Source organism: Hemicordylus capensis, chromosome 3 (genome assembly GCF_027244095.1).
Source record: "Hemicordylus capensis ecotype Gifberg chromosome 3, rHemCap1.1.pri, whole genome shotgun sequence".
NCBI lineage: Eukaryota > Metazoa > Chordata > Lepidosauria > Squamata > Cordylidae > Hemicordylus > Hemicordylus capensis.
Window position 1 is genome coordinate 334,600,372 of NC_069659.1, and position 20,609 is coordinate 334,620,980.

Below are 20,609 nucleotides of genomic sequence, written 5' to 3' on the forward strand. Positions count from 1 at the left end.
TCTCCCAGCGCGCGCTGTGCCTTCAGCATTCAGATTGACAACTGGTTCCGTTTTCCATTTTCAATGCAGCTTAGTTCAGGGCTAATTCCCCATGTTTGGGGGAAGGCTTGTCTCAATAAGTGAGTGACTCACACTGTCTTAGGTTAGGAGTACGGTCCCTAAGCTGGTGAATTTAAATCTTAGGTTAAATTCTTTTCTCTGGATGAAATGATGAACATCAGGATGGATGGATGGAGAGAGGACATTATTGGTTCCTATTAGAGATCACATTTACCTGTATTCCAAAGTGGTGGCAACTACATGCTGGGCTACCCATTTATTTCAGTGTGACCCCTGCTGCTCAGTGGAGGATGCTGCATTAGGCCAAGGTGAGGGACCCCATGAGAGGAACAGATGAAAAAGGGTGGCCCAGGGGCCATCCCACATCGGGCCAATGCGCAGCCTGCCCCCAGCTCTTCCCCAGGGAGAATTTATTGAGAATTTTTCCCATCCTGTAGTGGGAAATCGCCCAGCAACTGATAGGGCAAGAGCAGGCAGTGGCCTTCCGCTATCCCGGCCAACAAGCCTCTCTTTGGGACCCACTGTGGGTAGCTGTGACTTTAACATGCCAAGCCATGCAGGGAAGATAGAGGCCCTGAAGTGGGAAGGAAAGTTGCTGTGATTGTAGCAAGCAAAATAAAAAGATGCTGTATTGCGCCATGAGATTGGGAGGCTTCTTCAACGCAAGTACTGGGGCCCTACAAAGTGGAACTGCCCCCTGGCAGGCGCTCCCATGGCTGTGATTATAATTGCTATTCAGACATGCTTTTGTGATGTAAAGGAGAACCCCATTATTTACAGGGGTTCCATTCCACGGTGGGTCTCATGGATAGCAAATCCGCAAATAACAGGGCATTAGGGCAATGGGAAAGGGGGGGGGTAGGTTCCCAGATGCCGAAAATCGGCCAGAAATAGGCCCCCAAATGGCAGGTTTTGCTCTGTTTCCTTTTCAGTCACCCCCAAATGGCTCCTTAAGGTGCCCTAATGTGCTGCACTGTTGCCCATGGGCCTAAAATTGGCTGAGAATTACATTTTCTGCCTCCATTTTGAACCATAAAATGGCTCCCGATCTCTCCGGCAGTCAAAATGGTGGCCTGGCCGCCCCCGACCCACGAATATGTTGGTTAACCTTTTTTTCTCCACCCCACCCCTCCACATATACCGAGGTCAGGTGCCAATTACCTGACTGTGGATATGCAAAAAGGCAAGTGCTGGACCCGCAAATAGCGAGGTCTTCCTGTATTTACTTATCACATTTGTACCACATTTGTATGCCCTCTCCTACCTCCAAGATTTGAAGTGGGTTTCAGATCCCAATTTATTTCAAGTACTTTGATCAGAATAAACCGAATTTGGTCAGTCCAGACATCGGGACCAATCTTGTTTTATTTGAACTGCAATTGGAAGTAGAATTCTTCCAACTTTCACGTGGGCAGGGAAGGGGGAGCACGTGCTCCCGAGGCCGGATACATCATGCAGAATCAAGCTTTAAACTTGGGTCAGCAAGATGTCTGAACTGGTCCATTGATTACAGATGTGTAAGAACCCAGCTGCAACTGTTCCTTTGGTGTTTTCAGTGTGAGTTAGTTCTGATTTGTAGCCCTGTAGGTCCATCACATCTGCATTGTTCTAGGACAGGGTTGCACAACTTGGACCCCCAGCTGTTTTTGAACTACAGCTCCCATCATCCTCAGCCACAGCAGCCAATAGTGAGGGATTGTGCGAGTTGTAGTCCAACATCTGCAGGAGGACTGAAGTTGTGCAGCTGTGTTCCAAATTGTAACATAACATCTGAAAACATGATGTCCTGGTGGATGTCTCTTGAATGAAATCAATTCCTTCTTTTAAATCTATTATTTTGCAGCCTGTAATTCTGGCTATTGGGGACAACTCTGTGAGAACTCATGTGACTGCAATAACAGTGATGGTAGCTGTGACCCTATCACTGGGATTTGCTTCTGCGAAGCAGGATATACCGGGAAACATTGCGAGCAGAGTAAGCCGTTAACCAGGCCGAAGTGGGGAATTCTGTGAACCAAGGAGTGGAAATGGTTTTTCCTTTTGTTTGCCTCAAGGAAAGGGGTCCAGCTGGTACATTATCTAGGACATGGAGAAGCCACATGAGAGAACTTGGATTTCAGCCGAGCTAGAATGTTTAGCTTAAAACATACTCCAGGAAAGAGAAGTTATTTTCAAAGTTGTTTGGACAGAATAGCTACTTTAGCCATTAGACTTCATGTTAGGACAATTCAAATGCCTTATTTTTAAATTGTTGCTCTGTGGTGTAGGCTGCCAATTAATGTTTTGCAATTAATGGGATAAATTAATGCATTTATCCTATTTCCTGCCTTTTAAAATCTAGACAGTATTTTAGAAGTGGAAATTAGCATAGCCTCCATTTATATCCATTAAAAATACCCTAGGAATGGAAACATTTTCTTTTCTTTTCCTTAAATGAAGGCTGAGAGGAAGCTGAATTCTGCCCCCAATCCAATTCTGCACTTTATCAGCACTTCTCAAGACTGTGGTATACACATAACCCCAGTGAGGCCCAGTAATTATTTTGAGATGAATTCATGGAAAAACAAATAAATACCCTTGATTTTGTGTGAACAGACAGTGGTCCAAACTCCCTTGAGAATCCTGCACAATCAATCTCAGGTTTTTGCCTGATTTGTCCTAATGTGCATCTCCTTTTCTGTGTAAGCAGGATGCCCCAAGGGAACGTTTGGCCCAAGCTGTAAGTACAGCTGTCAGTGCAAGAACGGAGCTGTCTGTGACCATGTGAGTGGAGCCTGTACCTGTGCAGCCGGCTGGCTGGGGACGTTTTGTGAGAGAGGTATTTCTTGCTCCCCACTCCCCTCCCTTCCCGCTATTTCCTTTTTAAAAAACCAATCGATACATTTATCAACATAGGCATTTTCTGCAGATCTAAAGTCTGTTGTAATGATTGTATTGATCAGCTCAACAGCCTAGGACACCATTACAATGATATACTTGGACAGTGCAGACAAAACAGGCCCAGTATTTTAACTGTGGTTAAGAGATTAGGAGCGTGCCTTGGGCCTGCATGTTTCTCCCCTCCATGAGATGAAATCCCCTGGTACGGTGAAATTCCACCCTCCAGCCTTCGCCTGTGGTTCCGGGATAACCAGCACCTGCATTAACGCAATTAGAAGTTAACCCGTTTTCCTGTTTAATGAGCATTCTTAGAAGTTATCCACATGCCCAGCGAAAACCGGCTTTTGGTGCCTGTGTGTACCTCTGAAACCAGGCCCGATCCCGGCGGTGCCTTGGCAGCAGACCCAGCACTCTCCTCACCCCATTTCTGCTATCGTCTGCCAGCTGTGACTACTTGCAGCCACAGCTGGCAGATGGCGGGGATCCTGGCCAGCTCGGGGAGGGGAGGGGGGTCCCCATAATGCACAGCACACTTGTGCAGTGCATTATTGGAGCTCTGGGGGGTGGGGTGATGCATCCCAGCACCCCGGCCCTGCAGCTATCGGCTGTATTGAGTAGTCTGAGAGGGCGATCTGCCTGCTGAAGAGGACACTGTCATTCGTCTGCGGGGAGGTAAGCGCTTTAGGGTTTCTTCCCTGCTCACCCTCTTGCCGTTTCTCGTTGTTCATGAGAAAGGGCTCTTAGTCATCTTAGTCTTAGAGTTTCATACTCTGGTTAAGGAAGAAATTTAGCTGCAGTTAACATCAGAAGTCTCCCTTAACTCGGGGGCTCTCAAACCTGGGTCCCCAGATGACTACAAGCCCCAGCCACACTGGCCAAAACGCAAATCCTTGTCTTAACTGTTCTTAAAACAGGAGGAGGAAATCTTTTCAGGGGAGAAGAGAGGAAGTGCTGCTCAAAAGGAATTCACAATTCTACATCTTGCTTTCAGCCTCTTGTGCATCGTTTAGAGATTGACCTATTCCATGGTGCACTAACCTTTAAAGATGTATTGAGAGAGTAAGCCTAGAATGACTTTCCTACCTACTGGACCTGCGCAAACCCTGAAAAATTGTTTTCTCCACCCGATGCTCATTGCAGAAAAAAGTAAACAAACATTCTGTTTTCGATAAATCAGCATGATGTTGCAAATTTAAGCAACTGCTTTGCTGGAAAAGGCTTCTTCGACATTTTAGAAATGTGTCGTTTTAAACTAAATCCATTGTTGTACTGTTTATTGTTCAAACTTATATGGGCATATACCCATGTTCTCAAGTTGTCCTTGAGTAAATTGCAAATTCTGTGTCTTGTGTGCATCCACTGCCCTCTAGTGGAACCAAAGGAAATTTGTGACATAGGCAGAAAACCTAGGTAGCCGTATCTGACCATTAGGGGGAAAGGAACAGAATTGACATGCCTTTATTAGGATCAAATGAAAATCAAGTAGTGAGCTAGCTTTGGAGTCACTGCTTTTCGACAGGCTTCATGTTACGAGGAGGGGCTAGATGGGGAGAGGACATGGCAGGAGTCCCATCTGCATCATGTTACACTCTTAAGATGGTGATTCAGGAAACTCTTGGCAGACTAATTAGGTAAGTTTGTGTCTACTGCAACAGAGATTTCAGGTTGCACCAAACCATATTGGACAAAGAAGCCGTTGCCATTCTTTTTATTTTAACATATTTGTATACTGCCCCAAATGCAAGTCTCTTATATTTATATTTTTGAAAATATACATGCCAGCAGTTACGACAATTTGTTTGCAACACACACCTTGTATTACCTGATCCAGCACAAGCAAGTAGTGCAAAGCAAGTTATTTGTTCATAAGCCAGCATTTAAAATGGATGCTGGAACTCCATGGAATGGTCTCGGTTGCTCCTTGCTTCTAATTCTGTGCAACCAATGGAGCTACTAACTCTGCTCTAACTTGTTTGGCAGTGAACACATGCAGATGACTTATACTGAGTCAGCCTTTTGGTCCAACTAACCTAGTAGAATCTGTTCTGACTGGCAGCAAAAAGGCTTCCAGAACCAGACCCTGGTGCCTCAGATCCTTAAAGTGGAGGTGCAGGGAATTCAACTTGGGATGTTTTACGTTCATTTCTTTTATTTATTTACTTAGCTAACATTTTATCGGGGTGGTATAGAGAATGAAAGTAACTTAAAATACTGCCAAAGATGTATTAAATAAAGTAACATAAAATACTGTCAGAGACTAAAGTTTGGGCGATATATAAATGTGTGTGTGTGAGAGAGAGAGAGAGAGAGAGAGAGAGAGAGAGAGAGAGAGAGAGAGTAGTATAACAGCAATAAAAAGTAAAACAGCAACAATAAAAAGTAAAACAGCTTCCTTTTTTTTTTTTTTTTAAGGAAGGAGCAATACTAAAATTACTTGAGGAAAAAAGCTTAAACCAACCTCATAACAACGGGGAGACCAGGAGCATCTTGGCCTAGCACCCGAAGCGGGGATTCTTAACATGGGTCTGCAAATGTTGTGGCTAAGGATGATGGGAGCTGTAGACAAGCAATATCTGAGGACTCAACATTGAGACCCCTGACCTAAAGAAAAAACAACAAAAGAGCTAGACAAGCCTCCCTCAGGATGGCATTCCATGTTGGGGTGCCACTGCCAGAAAATCTCACCCCCTTGTAGCCTCGTGTCCCGGTGCCGAAAGAAGGAGTACTTGCAGAAGAGCATCCGTGGATGACAGCCGTGATTGGACAGGCTAATATGAGAATAGGCGTTCCATTGGGTACCAAGATCCCAAGACATTTAAGGCTTTCCATGTGAGCACCTTGGAAGTAGGCTGGAAGCCAGTAAAGTTCTTTCAGCCCTGGCAAATGTGTTGCCAGCTCTGACTCTCAGTTAAAACCCTAGCTGCAGCATTCTGGACAAGCCAAAGCTTCCAGACCATCTTCAAGGGCAGCCCCACATAGAGTGCACTTCAGTAATCCAATCTCGATATCACCAGTGCATGGATAACCGTAGCAAGACAACCCCTGTCCCAGAGAGGATAGATGGTGAAAAGTGCTCTATGAAGACACTGGTGCCTCTGAGGTCAATTCTGGACCAGGAGTTTGTACTATCATGAGCTACATCCCTTGTTCATAGTGTGCAGAGACTTTGCTTTACTTAGTCAGCTTGGGAAGGAGGGCAGATATGTTGAGAAACAGAAGTAGATTGAATCCAGTTTTGCTTACCCCCCTTTTCAGCAGCTGCTAACAGGTTATATTTAGGCTTAGCTGATAAAAATGGCAGAATGAGGTTGCTAATACTGGCCAACATCCAGACTAACGAAATGCTCGCACAAATATCTTGCACTAGTGCACTTGCATTCCAGACTCATGTGGCACCAATGCAAACATTTTCATGTTTGTGCCACAAGCTTGTGAGCATCCGGTTGTGAATTCATTTTGTTTCACGGGGATCTTTTTCACAAGAGCGCAACTTGAAACATCCCCCAGATATCATGCAGCTACATGATCATTGTGCAATGGCACAACTTTGCTCATCCTGCACGTGCTTTTTTAGTCTGGTTGTTGGCCGTTGTTCATGGACTTTAGATTGCAGGTTTGGGGCCACACATAATGATTGGCTGGTTCCATTTGTAAAACCTGCCCTTCTACCCACAGGGGCCTCGAGGCAGCTTACAACACGAAGAGCATCATAAAAGTAGTTCAGCCATTAAATATCAAAAATCAGCTGCACAAGTAATGAGGAATATTTGAGTGACATTCAAGTGTTAAGAGGCAAACATTTTCATTGCCAAAATGGAGCTGGGGGTGGGGGTGTGTGACACAAAGCATACCCTAAAAATCCCCCCAAACTCGCCTCGTTCTAGCATTTCATTTCAAGAACGACTCTTCTTCTTCTTCTTCTTCTTCTTCTTCTTCTTCTTCTTCTTCTTCTTCTTCTTCTTCTTCTTCTTCTTCTTCTTGCTGACTACATGCTCCCAAGAAAAATTTAGAAAGCAAAGCCATCAAAGTGCAGCTGCAATGGAAGAAATAGTCCCCAAATGTATCTCGATACCTTTCTCAAGGGAAACGTCAGCTTGTTTTGTTGGCTTGTATGACACTTCAGACTTGACTATAAACAATCTGGCTTCAAACCTGAAGTAATTGCTCTTTGCTGACTCCGTCCAATGTGTTTGCTTCTCCTGCAAAAACACTGTAAGAAAACTAGAATGGGGGAGAACACCTTGATAAAGTTGCCTGTGTCCCTTTTCTCAGCAGAGTGCAGTAAACTATCCTACATTCCATCAACATTTCCTCTGATAAGGGTGTGTGTGTGTGTGTGTATAGATAGATAGATAGATAGATGGATAGATAGATAGATAGATAGATAGATAGATAGATAGATAGATAGATAGACAGACAGACAGACAGACAGACACATACACCATCTTCCTTCCCACAGAGTCAAGGCAGCTAGCAACAGACATAAAACAGAATATAATAAAAATAGTCAACATAAACATATTAAAACTATGTCCACTGAGAGAGAAAGCGTAAGCAGCCAATAAAAAATTAAAACAGCAACCTATTTAGGAGAGGCTTACTGAAAGAGAGAGGTTTCAAACACTGGTGACAAGGGCATGGGGTGGGGGGCACGAGCTGTATCACTGGAAGATATCAGTGTTTCTGCCAATATCAGCTTTCCATTTCATGAGATGATGTTTCCTTAAGTGGAAGGCATTGATTGGAGGAGATGGGGAATTCAAAACGGGTTGAAATTAAAAGCATGATCCAGTACTCACCTGGTCTTGTGGTAGCAATCATGACTTGTCCCCATAGCTAAGCAGGGTCTGCCCTGGTTGCATCTGAATAGGAGACTTGATGTGTGAGCACTGCAAGATATTCCCCTCAGGGGATGGAGCTGCTCTGGGAAGAGCAGAAGGTTTCAAGTTCCCTCCCTGGCTTCTCCAAGATAGGGCTGAGAGCGATTCCTGCCTGCAACCTTGGAGAAGCCGCTGCCAGTCTGTGAAGACAATACTGAGCTAGGTAGACCAATGGTCTGACTCAGTATATGGCAGTTTCCTATGTTCCTATGTTCACCTTCATCTTTGAGAACAAGACCAGGGAGACACTCAAGTTAGAGTTTGATTGGTTCCACCTTAGACTTGGAAGCCCTTCTAAGAGGATGAAGGAGTGGGGATGGGGCTGTAGCTTAGTGGTAGAACATCTGCTTTGTATGCAGATGGGCTCAGGTTCAATCTTTGGCATCTCCAGGTAGGACTGGGGGAGATGCCTGCCTGAAATCTTAAAGAGCTGCTGCCAGTCATTGTAGACAATACCGAGCTAGATAGACCAACAGTCTGACTTGATGTAATTCCGTTTTCTATGTTCCATTGGCTCTCGGTATCAAGAGGATGAAGGATTATCTCTCACATCTGGCTCCCAAAAGTCTTGACTATGAAAAACATGAAACTAGTGCCCAGCTTGGAAAATGTAGCTATTCCCTCCATAACTTCTCCCAGAACATAAAACTCTCTCTTTGTGATGCTATGGGAAACCACCCAAAAATACATCCCTGAGGATTACACAGCCCTTGAAGACATATTTTTGGGTGGCACAGAGGGTTTCCCCTCTCAAAAATTGCCACTTCCCTGTCGCTTTGGTGCAGTTAGTTGGTAAGTTCTATTAGGCTTCTCTCTTGCTGCACAGTGGATCCTTGCTCTGTATATCAGCCCATGTCTCATCTAGTTGGAGGACCATTCTGCTTTGGGGTCAGCACATTTTCTGATGTAATATCAAAGACCCTTTCTTGAAGGGTTAGTAAGCACAAATGAGGGGTCATCCTTATGTGATCTAAAGGCCCTGTTAAAGCCTTCATTCCTGGAGCAAGAAGTCATCCTGTGAAAGAGGTGACTGTTGGAATAACCTCTTTATTCATTTAAATCCAGATAGCACCAGTAATATTTCTTCCTGAACAAAGATGTATGCCATAATCACCTATTGCCCTTGGGTTTAAATCATAAGATAACTTCCTGCAAAGCAGGCAGGTTAGAATAAATTCATCACTGCCTCAGTGTTAGCAGATGGACAAATAGATTACTGCCAGCTCTACATAAACATAAATTTCCATAACCTGGTTTAGGCTCCTGATGTCTCACAGATCACATGGTAAAAGCTTCGCCTTAAGAATCAAAATCTGACTGGGCCACATAGTAGATGTGGATCACATTTAATTAGTGTCTAGCCTTTCCCGTTGTCTTCTAGCTGTGATTGAGGGCATGCTATATTATTATTATTATTATTTCCTGTTTACACAGTCAGACAGGTGTTATTGACTGGTTTGTTTTATCCAGACATCGAGTCCTTCCCAAGGACATGGGATGGCTGAATTTTATCATCAATATTGTTGGTTATTATAGATATCATCGCAAAATATAGGCTGTTCCCAGTAAAGTTGCTTTTTGTAATTGGCTGATGGTGATTTATTATTGGCTGATGGTGATATAATTGGCTGGTGGTGATTTATTATTATTATCATCATCATCATCATCATCATCATCATATTAATAATAATAATAATAATAAACAATACACAACTTTATTTGGTAGCCACCCCATAACACATTGTTCTCTGTGTGGCTCACAGCACAGCATTAAAACATGTAATAAAAACACATAACACATTAAATCATAACAGACCAAAAAGGGGGGGGGATACAATACAAAGCAATTTAAGAACTCTTAAAATCAGTTTGAAAAAATCAAAAATCAAAATTTAAAATTCCTGTGTGAATAAAAAAGGCTTTTATCTGGCATCTAAAAGAATGTGATGTAGCCAGGCCTCATGGGAGGCTATTCCATAAATGGGGTGCAGCTACCAAAAAGGCTTTCTCACTAGTAGCCACCCACCTCACCTCATTTGGCAGGGGCACCCTGAAAAGGGTCTCTGAAGAAGATCTTAAGGTCTGGGTTGGGACATATGGGGCAAGGTGCTCTCTTGGGTAACCCGGTCCCAAGCCATTTAGAGCTTTAAATGTTAAAACCAGCTCTTTGAATTGGGCCCGAAAATGGACAGGGAGCTGGTGCAGCTGATGAAGCACTGGCGTAATATGCTCAAAATATCTAGTCCCAGTTAATAATATTGCAGCCCTATTTTGTACCAGCTGCAGTTTCTGGACCATTTTCAAAATCAGACCACGTACAACACATTGCTGTAATCTAAGCGAGAGGTTACCAGAGCAGGAGTAACTTTGGCCAACCTATCTTTGTCCAGGAAAGGTCGCAGTTGGTGTATCAGCCGAAGCTGATAAAAGGCACTCTGAGCCACAGAAGCCACTTGAGCTTCTAGTGACAGTATTGGATCGGTGAGCACCCCCAAACTGCAATAAAGTCCTATATGAGTTGAGACCAATGACGGACTTCCTGATTAACACTGTACGTGTGCTAGCATAGTGGCAGCTAGTTGCACTAAGTCTGGAGCTTGTCTCACACACTAGTCTTGCACTAGGGCAAACATGTTACAAGGTGCACAACCTGTAGCACACTTGAGAGGCTGTTTTTCATAAACCACAGCTGGGTCGGAGGAGTGTCCAGCCAGGCTTCAAGCCCTGTGCATGCTCCCAAGAAACTAAGCAAGTTCACACGATTGTCAGTGGGATAGGACAAGCATCCTTCTCAGCTTCAGGGGCTGTGTACACTCCCGATTTCCGGCTGTATGCTAGCAAAAACCCGGGGAGGAGGAGGAGAGAATGATCGTCTGAGCTGGGTATGATGATGCCAACCTACCCAGTACTTCTACCCAACCTTTTAATGAGGTAGGAGGAAAAGTTGCCCTACCCAGCTCCTGTCTCACAGACAATCACTCCCTGATCCTCCTACCTGGGTTTTTGCTGGCACACGACCCAAAATCAGGAGTGCATGCAGCTCCTGAAGCTGGGTAGGATGCCCCATTGAAGATTGTGTGAACTGCCTTTGTATGTTTTGTAGCAAACACTTGCACAACAGTGCAGTTTCAAAAAACCGTGTGATATAGTACTGCTACCTGATCTTCTTGCTTTCATGCAACTGTGTTAATTATGTAAGTGCAACATTAAAGATATCCATTAATGTATTTAAGATATCTCTTTCTCCTCCTCCCTCCACCCACCAGTGTCCTATCAGGGTCACTGGGTTAGATCAAAAGCACTGAACATCCATGCATCATGGACCAGATAGCAAAGGCACCAAGAAGCATTCTAGGGACCTCTCCACCCTCAGCATTCACCAGAGCCCTAGCCTGGGGATGGTGATAGCCCCAAGCCCTACTGTCCCCCAAATCTAGCAAAATAGTATGTATCTATGAAGTTGCCTTGTGCTGGGTCAGACCACTGATTCTTCTAGTGCAGAGGATCCTACCCTTGGGACTCCAGGAGCCCTTTCTCTTGATTGCATGAGAGGGCTTGAGGGTGGGCGGTACCCAAAAAGCTCACGTTCCCTGCAGATGATCTGGCCAGCAGGTCTGGGAGGGACAGAGGTGCGGGGATCAGGACATGTTATCCTGGCCCCTGGAAATCCCACAATGCACCATGCGGGTGTATGATGCATGGTGGGGATCCTCCCTGGTGACAGCTTGGAGCCCGCTCCTGAGCCAGCACCAGCTAGGAGCAGCCGTCGCTCACACATGAGCAGTTAGCCTGAGTTAAGGGCACACACACACACACACACACATAACCTCTGCTAAGTGGTGAGCTCTGTAGGCAGGTTTGCCGCCACCAGGAGCCACTCAGCTCCCGCTGGTTCTCATGGGCGGCCAAGCCCAGACTTTTCCGCCCTAACCCAGTCTTGACTGCTTGGGAGAACAGCCTCCAGATGTTATTGGACTACAACCCCCATCAGCCCTTTGGCAATGGTGGCTAGAGATGATGGGAGTTGTAGTTCAACAACCTCGAGGGGGGGGCAAGGTTGGGATCCCCTGTTCTAGTCTGTTATTATCTGTTCTGACTGCAGCATTCTAAGGACTCAGGCAGAGGACGATCTTTCCCAGTCCTGCTTCTGAAAATTATTTTAAGCAGAGGTGCTGGGAACTGAACCGGAAGCTTTCTCAGTAAAAGTCAGTTCTGCCACTGAGCTCTGGCCCTGCTCCTGTGGTCCTTTGGTGTTTAAGAGTAGGATAATGATAGGTGGTCTAATGAGAGTTGCCCTCTTTTCAAACAGCCACTGTCTCTCTTCCTTTAACAGCACTTGGATGTGCAGGTGTTTGGAGGTAATGGTATTTCTCTCCATGCTGTGGGAAGCTTCACCAGTTGATTTGTGCACCTTAAGTGGCTGTTAAATGTACCGGAATAGACCAGCCTTTTTCCTGGGTAGTTGGAAAGCTTAGATCCTACCGTACTGAATCAATGAATAAAAACATTCTCATAGCTTTACTGCAGGTGGGCTTACACTATGGTGATGGAAGGAAGCCCCCAACCATGTATGTACATGTCTTGGCATGTCCCAAGCAAGAGATGGGATCATCACATACCACTTCCTGGAATGTCTTTGAATGAATATGGTTAGGACTGAGCTGTCAGTCTAACTACAGTAGCATAGCCCTGCCCAACTTGTGACTCACCAAACCAGCTCCTGGCTGGTGCGTTGCTTTCGGCTTGGTGGTTCACAAGTTGGGCAGGTCTTCTTTATCAGCATTTGGCTAAGGATTTTGAACTGTCCTCTCAAAAATCGTCCTCTGGATAGTATCAATTATTTTATACATTTCCTGACTGAGGAAGCCTATGTTTCCAACTGGGGAGGGGCCAAGTTTTGCATGGAGATGGTCCTAGGTTGTGTTGTGATTGTTTAGTAAAGCACCAAGAGGAAGCTGCCCACTCCTGTTATGAAGTTGTGCAGAACCTTATTGTTGCAGTTAGTCAACAAGTAGTGCAGTAAATAGCATTTATTAGGTTAAGTACATTTGAGATAGGAAAGACCTATCCTAACTATGAGCTACATAATGATTCGGAGGGAGGAGAGAGAGATGCTCACTTCTGCTCTCCAAGGAGAGGGGAAGTAGAGCTGACTCGCTACAGGAAATACCTGAGGAGTCAAGGCAGGGGTCATGGACTAGAGGCAAAGCAGAGACAGGTAAGGGGACCCTCACTAACTACCTCTTCTCCAAATATATATGCACTCCAAACATTGCTTTTCCTTCAGTTCAAGAACATACTCTTGGATTGACTTTGAATCTAAAACTAAAACCAATGCATTCACCAGTTACTTCCTAAAATTCCATTTCCAGGCATGGGGTGCAGTTTGCCAGGTGATGATGTACACAAATCAGAATCATTTTCTCTTCATTCCCATCTTCAGCTTGTCCAGATGGCTTTTTTGGGCTTGACTGTCACCAGGTATGTGACTGCAAGAATGGAGCTGTCTGTGATCATGTTGACGGATCATGCCGCTGCCTCCCTGGATGGATGGGACCCAAGTGTGACCAATGTATGTATATTACCACAGAGATTACAGTACTGAGAACAATTCTCTTCTCAGTTCCTCAGAATGCATAGGCCGTTATCCACCAATGTGTGTGCATGCCAGTTCAGTGCACGCAGTGGGGCTTACTGGGCCACCCCCCCTTTCCCCCTCCTGTAGAAGCCCCAACCTTTGTTTATGTGTGCCTGCCCCCCAAATTTAAAAAGCAGCTTGTGGTTCAATGCACAGGAGTTGCTGCTGAGAAGCCAGTGATAAAATAACCTTAGAAAACAAACTTAGGACTGTTGATTACGCATGCATGCAACACTTTGTTGGATCAGGGCCATTCTCTTATTTGCTCTTTTTGTATAAGGAGAAGATAGCAAGAGTTGTATTACATTGCTATGATGATTTCAATTACTGTATGATGGTCTAGCTATTTGAAATTATTACCACATGGCTGGAAATTATTACCGCTGGCTGTATCTGCTGCATATTTTGTTAATCGACACATCCATGAGTTATCCAAATTCACCCCTAATAGCTTTGGATTAATTTTTATGGGGAGGGGCATTTGGACAAAGGTACTCCCACTTTGCATTGTCTTCTTGGTATCATGATACTCTGAGATCCACATGGAATTGGGTCATGGGTTGGAGTCCAGCATGCAGGTTACTCTTCAGGGATCATACTAGTCAGACCTTTCATATAACCCAATTCTACATGGATCACACTGTGCAATGCGTGCATATGATGGGAGCATTCATCTGGTTTCACCCTTTAATGTAGCCATAATATACAAGTAACAGTGTGCTGGTGGGGCAGGAAATAAATATTTAGAATTAATAATAATAATAATAATAATAATAATAATAATAATAATAAAAAATATTAATAAAATTAATAGTATAATATAGTCAATGAGTCCATTTATTTGCATAGTCAATGACTATTACAACAGAAGCAGGTGTACACAAACAGTCCAGCGAGACAACTTAAAATTATTTTTAAAAAATCATGAAAGAAAATAATATGTGATCTGATATAATATGTGAACTTTTTTCCTTCTGCTGAAATGTATTAGGTTTTCTCAGATGTTTCATCATTCCATTGGTACATTCCTCCTTTGGTCATGCTAAATACTATTCTTTCCTAGTTTGTTTGTTTGTTTGTTTGTTTGTTTGTTTATTTGATATATTTTTACACCGCCCAAAACTTGCGTCTCTGGGCCCTTTACAACAAGATAAAAACAAAAGTAGAACATTAATTAAAAACAAAAACAAGAAATTTTAAAAACAAGAAATTTAAAACACAACAATTTAAAATTTTAAAACAATATTCTAAAAACAACATTAAAACAATCAAAACAATGATTGAAAATGAAAATCATCAAACATTTGCCATTGATAAACAAGGACAAAGAAGTAGATCTTCTGAGGAATCTCGCCCTAGAAGCGTGAAGCAAACGCCTGCTAGATAGTAATGTGCATGAAATGTGATTTGGACACTGAATCACAGCACATCCCTTTAACATGGAAGGAACACACATCCTCTTTAGAACGGATGAGAGCAGGTCCATACCTGCTCCTCCACCACTCACCGCCACTTCCTGAATTGTGGTGCTCCCCGCACCCCAAGCTATCTTAGCACGCTGGCAGCACCCTTCCCCAGCTGCTCCCACATGATGCCAGCACACATGCATGGCGGCTAGTTGCATGGGGGTAGCTGGGGGAGAGCACAGCTGGCACACCCAGATAGCTGGGGGGAGCACCAGAGTTCAGGATGTGCTGCTGTTTGGTTTCTGAATCGTGTTTCGTACACATCCCTACTGCTAGACTGGCCTCCTGAGATGAACCAGTATGTCTCATGGGTGCTGTGCCATTCACCAGAACTACTGTGCCAGCAGTTGTAACCATTTGCTACATGCATCATATACTGTACATTACACAGCTGAGCTCCTAGCCTTTAGAAGCAGCAAAGACAGCATTGGGGGGAATGCTATCTGAACTACTTCAGAAATATTTGGTTTGCTCAGATTAATGACCATTCCTAATTATCAGGCACGGAGGAACAAAATACAAAGAAAGGTGTTTGGGAAACTTCAGGGCAATTAATAGGATTTTTTTAAGAGGGGAAAGAGCAGGTCTTGGTTAGTTTATTACTTTTGCATGCAGATGTTGCTAATTTTAAGCCAGTAAAAACACACTTGAAGCTCAGTAACACCATGTAAAAGGAGTGTGTGCAGCACTCAGTCCAAGCTTGTTGCCAATAAACCTCAAGTTTTGCTGTCAAAGTAAGTTATGCAACTGAAAGCCAATTGCATATGTTGTATTTAATCTGCATGTTTTATTCCTTAGATTCAGGTTTTCAGAGAAATAGCACTTTTTGATTTTGGCAGGGATTTGGCTGGCTAAAGCTAATAATAATGGAGAAAGGATGTAGGGAAGGATTATGTAGATCAGGCAAAAGACCATCTAGTAGTAGTAGTCTTGTGGGGTAGGCAAGGGGATGCAAGCATGCTTGTTGCATGAAGTTGGCAGGGTCAGAACGATGCCAGAGCCCCACCTAGCAGGAGTCAGGGCTGCCATCTTAACAACAACAGCAACAACTTTATTTATATAACCACCCAATAGCAAGTGTTCTCTGGGTAGCAAACAAAACAAACCAACACAGGAATAAAAACACATAAAATTAAAACAAAACTTTAAAACATCAACACTTTAAAATAGCCTTTTGGAGTTTTAAAAGCCTGGGTAAATAAACAGGTCTGAACCTGGCACTTAAAAGACCATAATGATGGAGCCAGGTGAACCTGGGGAGGCCAGAACTTATTGTTTGGGGGGAAAGGTCACGCCTACTTGAGCCTGAGGGGGATAACTCCACCCCAGTTCTTTCTGTCCTAGCTCCTTGGCAGCGATTTCTCTTCTCTCCTTCTGAATTTCCTAATTTCCTATTCTTTCCTCATATTTTTCCTCATCCAACCTTCCAAACAGCCTCTCCCTCCTTTGGACGCCCAGATATAGATATAGATATAGATATAGATATAGATATTTAAAAAATCTTCCTATCTTTCTCCTTGCCGCTCCTCCATCTCCCTCCGCTCTCATCCTCCCCTGCCCATGGACTACGGAGGCAGTTTAGAGCATATTAGTCTGCAGAGCAGGGAGCAGTTCAGTGGCACATTCTCTGGGCCACATGAGGTCTCTCGGAGCCCCGCCGCCCGGGACAGCATTGGAAGTGCCGCTGGCGATGACCACTAAAAAGCTGACCATACCATCCGCTTCAACAGCGTCTGCAATGGCCGCCCTAGAGCCGCCTGCACAGTACGCTACCGGGTCCCTGTCCAGTCTCCCGCCTTTGGGCCGTGAGACTTGGAGCATGGCAGCCCGGCGCGCCGCCAAGCCAGCAGAGGAGTCCTGTTCACCATCACGGGGCGGGCGGGGGGAGCACATTCTTCGCGATGCTGGCAAGTACAAAGCTCCATTTACCCGATTTGCAACCTTCTTCAGGGGAAATCGGGGCCTTGGGAGGGCAGGCAGCCCCAGGCCCAGCTGAGATGGCGGCCCCCACTTCTCACAAGATGGCGCAGCTCAAAAAGAACGGCTCAGTTTTTTTGAGAATCCGGCAGCGCAGCGATGAGACAGACTCCACTTAGAGCAAGACCCAGCCATCCCCAAGGGAGGTAAAGGGGTCTTCTCAGGGGCAAAAGGAGGACTTGGGGGGGTCGGAAAATGTTGGTGCTGAGGGAGTTGCTGCAAAATCAGGCTCTACTTTAGCTTCCTCTAGTCTACCTGAGGCAGTCCCTCCAAAGTGGCAGGCCTGGTTCAGGAATGCCATTATTGATACTATTCACCAAGCCAGACCTCATGAGGAAAGTAAAAAAAAAAAAATCTAAGGAAAGGAGTACAAGGGCTTCCTCTTCAGACAGTCCCTCCTCCTCTGAGTTTGCTAGCCCCCCCCCCCGCCTAAAAGAGGCAAAATCTAAACAGAAACAGTGTAAAAGACATAAGGGATTCAAAAAGGTGATGATTGAATCTAGAACCCTTCATTCTTCGGATGCTTCAGGCCAGGACTCTGGGGATCCTGTACCATCTAATCCCAGGCCCCTGCCTTCCAGAAAGGAGGACTTTGGGTCTATTCCTGCCTCTGAGCACGAATCTGGCCTTGAGGAGAACAATGATAGAGAGGGGGAGCTTCATTGTGATTCCAAAATCATCCCCGTCAGGCAGCACTGGGAGGGCAGGGCTGCAGGGCCTCTCCGTACAGCCAAAGAGCCCATTTTGTGAAGATGCAATCATGCATGGCCCCCTAGGGGGCATATTTGGCAACTACCCCTTTCCTTCCATAGGAACTTCCAGGGAGTGAAGGGCGAGTGGAGGGAGGAAAAATGCTCCTTGGGCCAGCTCTATGGGCATCCCTCTTTTCTGCTTCTTCCCTTAGAGGCTGGGTCACAGTCTTTTAACCAGGCCCATACCACTGCTGCTACTATAAAATGTTTATATGCCACACCGTATGTGGGACACACTAACAGATTTATGACATTACAGGCCCCTATGACCAGAGGAGCTGGTTACATGGGGGCGAGCAAGAGGTGCTTCCATCTGCGGAGCAGGGTCAGCCCTGGTTGCATTTGAATGAGAAACCACAGTATTATTGAATATTTTATATTTGTTTATGGCATTTCCAGATTGCCCCATACAAAGGCTCTGAGTGGTGCACAACAAGGTATGTGACTATTGCTTCTGTAACAGCATGGGAGCAGCCATACTGGAGTGGGCTTATGGCCCATCTAGTCCAGCTCCTCTTCACACAGTGGTCCTCCAAATCACAGGGGCTAGAGACACAGTCCCTTTTGCCTGCAGATCAACAACCCTTAACCCTAAATGACATAATTAATTTTTCATTCAAATGATCTTCCAGGGACTCTAATATTCTATGTCTCCAGTCTGGTAGAACGTGAGCTGAAGTTCCCAGGAGAGCCCTGGCCTCAAATAGGTTCCACAGTACGGAAGGGAACAGGTCTCGTCTTTACTAGCTGAGGCCTCGGTAAGGTTAAATGTCCTTTTCATTTACACTACTGGGGTGGCGCTCTTATCACTAGGTACGCCCTCTACTGGTGAGGGTACTTCCTTCAGGGAATGCACTTGCTTACATATCATACTGAAGGTAGGCGACTAGCCGGAGGTCACATGCTCTCTCATGAGCCATAGGATTCTCTGCTGTACCTCTATTCTATCTTAGATGTCCCATTATTGGGGGACACATTTGTACTCTCTTCACTGTTCTTATGCATCTAGTTTGAACCTTAATAAGCCCTACAAATCACAGGCACTGATAAACTTGCCTCTTCCAACTCTCCCCCACAAGCCCCCAACCTACCCTCTTATAGGGTGGGCTGCATGGAGTCTAGAGTCATCAACCCCAGAAGGCTGATTCCTTACATACTCCTGGGTCTGGATTTTGGGGGTAGTATTCTGAGGCGGTTCAGGGAGGCTACCTGGATAGAACCCACCTACGAACGAAGTCTCTAAGGACAGCTCCATCTACCTCTGGCTGGGGGTGGGCGGAAGTAATTCACATTGGCAGCCCTCCTGGCCTTGATCACTCTTTCTGACGTCCCATAGTTAATAACAATACACAATGCAAAGACTGCTAAACTGACAATAAAACAGCAATGGACAGTCTCCTCCAACCAGGGTAAGCCTACAGTTTTCCCACCTGGTTTTCCCACCTGGGCCAAACGCTTGCATCCTCTGTCACAGGTATGATGGCACACCCCTGAGAATAGTCTACCTCATTTCCAAAGGCAAATTTTGATGGTAGAGAGATCCGTTGTACTATCTCTAACAGAAAATACACCTTGGATCTCCATACGAGGTAGCAAACCAAGAGGGCTGTCCTACTCTCTAGTGGCATACCTCCTACCCAGTACTGCATAGTCCACATGGGCCCACACATAATATCTGAAGGTCCCCTCTCCCACTTTTTCTCTAGCCATTCCTACCGCCCCTCGTAATGGGAGCCCTCTCTAGCAGGAATGAGCGCTTCATTCGGACTACCCCTGCATCTTGAGTGTCCCCGATACCCTAACACATCATAACATCATATAGCTAACCTCAATTTCAACAAGGTCATGAGCCATCACACCCAGCCATGCGGCAATATCAACCCTAGACCCTTGAGGTCTGCCTTCTACATAGAGAGGGATGTTCAGCAATCACGGCCTAGTAGTAAGCAGGGCCACATTGGCCTCCCCATCCCCATCTTGAATACCCTCTACGGGGTCAGGTAATGGCCATGGTTCCTAGCGGGAGCTCATCTCCAGCACTCAGTAGAACTATCAAGACTCCTTCCGAGCAGGAAGGAGATAACCCACTGTTTTATTCCCCAGTGGGCTCCCCATTACATGTAGTGACATGATAAGTACCTACCGTTCAGCGGACTCATTCCGTCTTGATCTAGCCTATTCGTCAGTCTCCCTTCATACAAAAACCATCTTCGCCATAAGATGATGGCACAGAAGCAGCACCTCAATCAATAGCACTGGTTTTACGACTACCGCTATTCCCATCATGGGATATTTACACAGGCTTATAACCTCTGGACTCTCTCCAGTTATCCTAACATTCTCACCTAGCTGTTCTTCTAGGGCGGAACTCACTCCTCCTCCTCCTCCAGCCAGCTAAAGATAGAAGGTCACCCATGACCACATGGTTGGAGGAACACACCCATCTAATCTGAGGGAATTGCCGTATGTCTGCAGCTTAGCCTAAGGCAGACAGAGCGCCGTTCGTCTAGGATGGGTGCTACCTGCTGACCTTCCTACTCAGACAGTCAACTGGGCACTTGTCACAGTTCCAAACCCGTGCATCAGATTTTCCCGGCAGAAAACCAGAAGTTAGCAAGCTCCCTAACAGAGTGGAACCCTCTCCGTAAGAAAGAGTTCCTTACAGAGAAACCTAGGATATTTTCTGTCTTTGAACTTTCCGCTTGACGTCCTAAAGACCAAGGCCTCTGATCAGACTCATAGTTTTTTCTCTTTCTTTCTTCCCCTCACTCTGGCCCCAAGGTGCGGAGCTCCCTGCACTGGGCAGCCCGGCATTCCAAGCGGCCGGAGCAGTGTAAGTTAGGTGACCTACTGGAATTCCTCCAGGATGGCTTTTCATTGAGCCTGAAGGCAAACATGCTGAAACGCCAGGCAGCTTGCCTGGTCCAGATGTTCTTCCTCAGAGGCGCTCCCACCA

General features: G+C 45.4%; 1 protein-coding gene across 10 annotated transcripts in view; it reads left to right on the plus strand.

Moving 5' to 3' along the window:
* The window catches only part of LOC128350055 (multiple epidermal growth factor-like domains protein 6), a 339,846-nt gene that overhangs the window by 248,391 nt on the left and 70,846 nt on the right, over positions 1 to 20,609 (plus strand). For 8 of the 10 annotated variants that reach the window (XR_008319136.1, XR_008319137.1, XM_053307637.1 and 5 more), the window contains 3 exons: positions 1,904 to 2,035; positions 2,750 to 2,878; positions 13,264 to 13,392. Coding sequence is in view for 8 of the 10 variants with exons in the window: in XM_053307637.1 (XP_053163612.1) it covers positions 1,904 to 2,035; positions 2,750 to 2,878; positions 13,264 to 13,392 (390 nt within the window). In the remaining 2 variants the exon portion in view is untranslated. The remainder of the gene's footprint in view (positions 1 to 1,903; positions 2,036 to 2,749; positions 2,879 to 13,263; positions 13,393 to 20,609) is intronic. The other 2 variants (XM_053307641.1, XM_053307643.1) reach the window with 2 other exon arrangements.